This window comes from Somniosus microcephalus, chromosome 21 (assembly GCF_052327205.1).
Source record: "Somniosus microcephalus isolate GS21.2 chromosome 21, FLI_Smic_1.0, whole genome shotgun sequence".
NCBI classification, from domain to species: domain Eukaryota; kingdom Metazoa; phylum Chordata; class Chondrichthyes; order Squaliformes; family Somniosidae; genus Somniosus; species Somniosus microcephalus.
Window position 1 is genome coordinate 71,505,849 of NC_141007.1, and position 6,000 is coordinate 71,511,848.

Consider the following 6,000-nt stretch of genomic DNA (forward strand, 5'->3'; position numbering starts at 1 on the left):
CAGGCTTGGGCTGACAAGTGGTAGATAATGTTCACACCACGTAAGTGTCAGGTAATGATCACAAACAAGAGGAAGAGCCAGTTGCTTCCTCCTGAGCTTCAATAACACCACCATTGCCAAGTCCCCCGCCATCAACTTCTTGGGAGTTATCATTGGTCCATTAAGCTGCTGGTCAATCACTTCAACCACCATGGCTACAAGAGCAGGACAGAGGCTAGGTACGCTGCAACAAATGGCTCACCTTCTGACCCCTCAGAGCCTTGCCATCATTTACGAGGGTCAAGTCAGGAGTATGATGGATACTCACCACGCAAGAAGCTCAGCACCATCCAGGACAGAGGAGCCTGTTTGATTGGTGCCCTTGCCACCAGGCTCAATAGCCACCCCCTCCATCACGGGCACACTGTGGCGGCAGTACGCACGATTTACAGGGTGCACTGCAGCAACTAACCAAGGTTACTTTGACAGCAGCTCCCTCCCCTCTGACACCTACCATCGAGAAGGACAAAAGCAGCAATGTTGTGGGAACACCATCACCTCCAAGTTCTCCTGCAAGTCACACACCCTCCTGATTTGAGTATTCCTTCATCGTTGCTGTGGCCATATCCCGGAATTCCCTCCTGAACACCATTGTGGGAGCACCATCACCACAAGGACTGCAGCGATTCAAGGAGAAAAGTCCACCGCCACCTTTTATGGGCAGGCAGGGATGGACAATCAATGTGGCCTTACCACATCCCAAGAAAATAATATTTAAAAAACCCGTTGTAAAGTGGATGTGTGTGTGTGGGCAGGAATCCTGTTCCCACGGGGCAATAGTCGGACAACACTTGCTGCCTCAGTCCACACATTAGGAAAGGCCACAGTCAAGGTGGAGGCCATATACTAGTGAGGTTAGGTCCTTCCAAGGGGAGAAGATAAGAGCACCAGAACACAAGCAATAGGAGCAGGAGTGGGCCATATGACCCCTTGAATGACCGGTGGGCGCCGCGGGGACTGGAGTGCATAATTGGGCTGGAGAACCAAATTTTAATTTGATTATTAAGGTTTATTTGGAGTTTTATTGGTTTATTTACAGTTTTATAGTTTATTTACAGTTTTTTTATTTGTCTAAATTTATGGGTTCACAAAAAGAGGATGACCCCTTGAACCTGCTCCGCCATTCAATAAGATCATGGCTGATCTTTGACCTCAGCTCCACTTTCCTGCCCAATGCCCGTATCCCTTGATTCCAGAGTCCAAACATCTATCGATCTCAGCCTTGAATATACTCAACGACTGAGCACCCACAGATATCACTGAGAGAGATTAAAAAGATTATGTTGCAGCTTATGTTCCTCCCTCTGGGGCACCTGGTTGGAGTCTGATAGTATTTTAGAAACAGTGAGTAAAGCTGTAGCCATGCCGACACAAGTGGGTATATTTGATATTTCAATGTGTATATGTAAATACAGAACCTTACCCGAGGACTGAAGGCAGGGTGTGAATGTGGGCGTTGGAGATGTCGATTCACCCTTTGTGCTTGTGTGCGCGCTCCGACTTTCCTTAAACACAACCGCAAAGGTTCAGGCTGCACTTCTGATGCTCAACTATTTTTAGGTACATTTCTATAATAAAGCTAATTGAAACCAAAACGAAACGGCATAAAGTGTGCGATGGTCCACCGGGTGAGTGAACTTCTGCAAACGCCTAGAATACGCGGGTGAGCAAAGGGCAGCCTCTTTCACACATTGGATGGAATTGTGGAGTGCAGCGGATGAGGCCGTCAGCCTTATGTTCAAAAGACAGTCCTGGGTTCACAAATCAAGGAGTGTAGGTGAGAAGGGACACAAACCCCGATGGTCAGCAGGTGTAAACATCAGTGAAACCCATTTTCCCCAGGTGGAATGCGGCGTCACATCAGTGCACAAACACTCCATGTAAACAGCTGGTGTGATCACAGTGACCAGTAAAGGTTGTTCAACAAATGACTGTAGACTCAGATGGTGGCAGTACAAATGAAACAGGACATCGCATGGATAACTTTACACCTTTTTATGTTGAAATTGGGTGATTGACGGCTGGTGCCATCACCAGTAAGACAGTAAGCAAGCGCCCCCTTTTAACGGGGCGCAACCAATAAACCGCAAGTTAAACCAAATTTAGATGAAACTGAAATCAAATTACAATTTTGTTGGGGGGTGGGAGGTGATGATGCATTCCAGCCCCTCCGGTCATGGAAGGCCTCAAGCGTGCTCCATCTCTGGGGCTACCCGGGCGCGAACATAACCGCAGAGGAGAGGCAGGCAATCAGGCCGAACGACCCCCTCGACCGCCCGTTGCCTGGACTAGTTGATGGCCACCTTGGCCAGGCCCAGGAGCTGCCCAACGAGGAGGTCCTCTGACCTGCCCGCTCCCCCCACACCGGGTGTCCAAGGATCAACAGCGTGGGACTGAAGTGCAACCAGAAAATTGAGGAGGTGGTTAACTATATATTTTTTTATTCGTTCATGGGATGTGGGCATCGCTGGCAAGGCCAGCATTTATTGCCCATCCCTAATTGCCCTTGAGAAGGTGGCAGTGAGCTGCCTTCTTGAACCGCTGCAGTCCGTGTGGTGAAGGTACTCCCACAGTGCTGTTAGGGAGTTCCAGGATTTTGACCCAGCGATGATGAAGGAACGGCGATATATTTCCAAGTCAGGATGGTGTGTGGCTTGGAGGGGAACTTGGAGGTGGTGGTGTTCCCATGCTCCTGTATAACAAGCACTGGAGTAACAAGCGCCAGATTGATGCGCCCAGCCAACACCTGGTGAACTCTGTTTATAAATGGAATCCACAAATCCTCCTGCGACTGACTTTCAGAAACGTGGCCGGAGTTTTGCCAAACGGTGATCTGTGGGGAGAGTGAAGCTGGAGGACTGATCGACCCTGAGTAACTGCACTGGTGGCCAGTGCTCGAGGGAGGAAGGACACTAAATCACGGAGCTGTGCAGATTATTCATTCTACATAAACACTCGGGGAGACTGTGAAATAATCCCGATTGGAATTGGGGAATACTGTAAGATGAAAGGCTTCAATATTGCCTGGAGTTGACAGATGAGCGGATTCTAGCCTCTCCCCAGACTGCAGACGGGAATGCCATAAGTAGATGAACAGGCGGCCTCCAAATATAACCTGATTCCGGATTGGGTCTTGCTGCTGGTTTAATTTTATCTCGAGCACTGATTCGATGTAGAAAACTACCCAGGTGGATCTGAAGGGTCCGGTTATCGGTAGAGCACTCGAACCAGCCGTTCATCCTAAAATCCTAGTAAAGTGCCCTAGTTACTACTGTTCAATGTTAGCCCTTTGATGTTATTATAAGGCAGTTAATGGACACTGGGGAGTTACTAATAGATTGGAAACAGGTGAACATGTAAATTCAAAAACGATGACAGAACGGACACATAACTACAGACCAATCAATCTCTCTTCAATTATATGTAAAATGATGGAATCAATTATTAGGGGTAAACTTAACGATTATCTTTAAAACCCAATGAATAGCAGTCAGCGTGATTTAGAAAGTGCAGATTCTACCTGACAAACGTCTTTGAGGAAGTGACAACCAAAGTGGACTGTGGTGAACTCTAGGATATTGTGTACTTAGATTTCCAAAGGTAATTGGAATATAAAGTTAAACCCAAAGCTTCTGGGCAAATCTTGGGAATTGTCAAGAAATTGGTTAAGAGATAGAAAACAACAAGTACTTGTGAGAAAGAAATAAAGTCTTGCATTTCTATAGCGCCTCTCGGCCTCAGGACGTCTCAAAGCGCTTTACAGCCAATGAAGTACTTTTGAAGTGCAGTCACTGCTGTAATGTAGGAAAGGTGACAGCCAATTTGCACACAGCAAGCTCCCACAAACAGCAATGTGACCATGACCAGATAATCTGTTTGTGATGTTAGATGAGAGATAAATATTGATCAGGACCCCGGGAGAACTCCCCTGCTCTCCGAAATAGTGCCATGATGTTGGCCAATATTTTAGTTTAACATCTGGTCCAAAACAAGGCGCCTCTGACAGTGCAGCACAGCCTAGTGGAGTGGGACTCGAACCCACAACCTGACTCAGAGACGAGAGTGCTACCCACTGAGCCTCCGCTGACACATGAGGCATGAGAGAGGAGTTGGAATGAGGGGGGGTTACCTGCATTCAGAAACTCAATATCAACTGGTCCAACTTGCAGGTGATAAACTAGAAGGGGCAGCAGTAGGATCAAAGGGGAATTGACCAGAATTACTCAAACAAATGGAAGATAACATTGAATACAGGACAATGGGAAGCATTGCCGCCAGGGAGGGGACATGTACCCGCAGGGTGGTGCTGAAAGAGAACGATGAGTCTTAGACTCGGGGCTCAACAACAATCAAGAACCTCAATAGCATATTAAACTAGTAAAAGGTAAGTTTAGGCCTGGTATCAGGAGGTTCTTCACCAGAGAGTGATCAACACTTGGACTGGACTGTCAGATAAAGCTGTGTAGACAAAAACCCTGGAATCATATAAGAAGCAATTAGCTGTTGTAATGGAAGGAGTATCCAGCCTGTCTGAGAAGAAGAGTCAAAGGGCCTTCATCATCCGTGAAGTATCTGGTGAACTGCCAATTTCCTCGTGTGCTCGTTGGCCCGGGCACATGTCAGGCATTCGGGGCAATGAGACAAGGGAGGGACAGCGATCCTGAAATAAAGGGCTGATGAATCAAAACTCAACTCGTAGTATAAAGTTAGGAGGAAGGCCGGCCCGCTCTGGTTAGTATATTTAACTCCAATAAAGTCAGTGTAATCTAACACCAACACCTGTTCGGCAAACCAGCAAGGCGGGCCTTTAGTTAAGCTGTTTCTATCCCATATATATTTTAATTTGTCATTAAATAGGGTGAGTTGACGTAGGCAGCAGCAATGGAAGTGCCGGACTGAAGTGAAATGGGAATTTTCATGTTAATTAAATCTAGTTAATTAACAGGGTCTGAGAATGATTCCAAACCAAGTTCAGTCCTGTTAGAGTACGAGACGTGTTGCCAGAAAACAGAGAAAGTTCCCAGTGATTCCTCCAGCATATCCACTCTCTCCGACCTTCCAGTACACCCGTCTCTCGCCCAGTCCCCAATCTTTTCAATCAATTAGCAGCTTTCCCGGAGGAGAGGGGGCTTGTCCGGGTCCTGAGCCCCACACTTGGTGAACGATGTGTTTCTCTATTCTAGAAGATCGCGGATTTATTGATGCCCCTTGGTCAAGTCACCGAGAGAAGGTTCCCAGCGCCCATCAGGAACCCCAAGCAACACAACTCCGTCTCCGGCACGGACACTGAGGCTGTGCCGCTCATTGAGACGTCACGGTGAATTTAGGGCAGTATTTTTATCAAGTGGATTGGTGCACAGAGAAGGTAGCCCTCCCCCGTTACTGGTAAATCCTAGATGTCTACACAGTATTTGTGAAACGTTCTTTTCCAATGACATTTGTGGTCAAGTCCTTGTTTATTTAGTAAAATGACTTGAGTGATTTGGACTAAAGAAGAATGGTTTAGTTCGCAATACAAAAACTGAACAACCGAATGCCCGCCTGATTTATTCCTGGTCATTTGCCCCCCTCCCCCTCCTTCTATTTCAGATAAAGTTCAGATACAATTCAGCTGTCACTAACCTCCGGGTAAACCCGTGGTCCCACAGCCCTTGCCGGCGGGATCCACCGTCAGGACGAAGGTCTGCTTGGTGCAGAGTCGCCATAAGCCAAAATGCGCTTCTTCACAGGTGGTGTTGGTCCTTTCGAGCCTGGGGCTGAGCATCGCCCAGTAATCGGTGCTGACAGCCACCACCATCAGGAGAATACCCACCGCCACGATGCAGAAGGTAAGTTTAATCTTCCCTGCTTTTCCCTCGGACATTGTGCCGGTGCAGACCCTGGACTCCTCCCTCCCCCCGAAGTACTTCTTCGCTGTCCTCTGCTCTTAAAGTTTGCACCGTGTGACCCCACCCCTGCTTT

The 6,000-nt window shown here is 47.7% G+C and overlaps 1 protein-coding gene across 2 annotated transcripts in view; it reads right to left on the reverse strand.

Moving 5' to 3' along the window:
- Positions 1-6,000, reverse strand: part of LOC147102946 (voltage-dependent calcium channel gamma-1 subunit-like) — a 44,908-nt gene extending 38,908 nt beyond the window's left edge. For both annotated transcript variants that reach the window (XM_085963922.1, XM_085963921.1), the window contains exon 1: positions 5,662-6,000. In XM_085963922.1, coding sequence (XP_085820048.1) covers positions 5,662-5,902 — 241 coding nt within the window. In that variant the 5' untranslated portion in view covers positions 5,903-6,000. The remainder of the gene's footprint in view (positions 1-5,661) is intronic.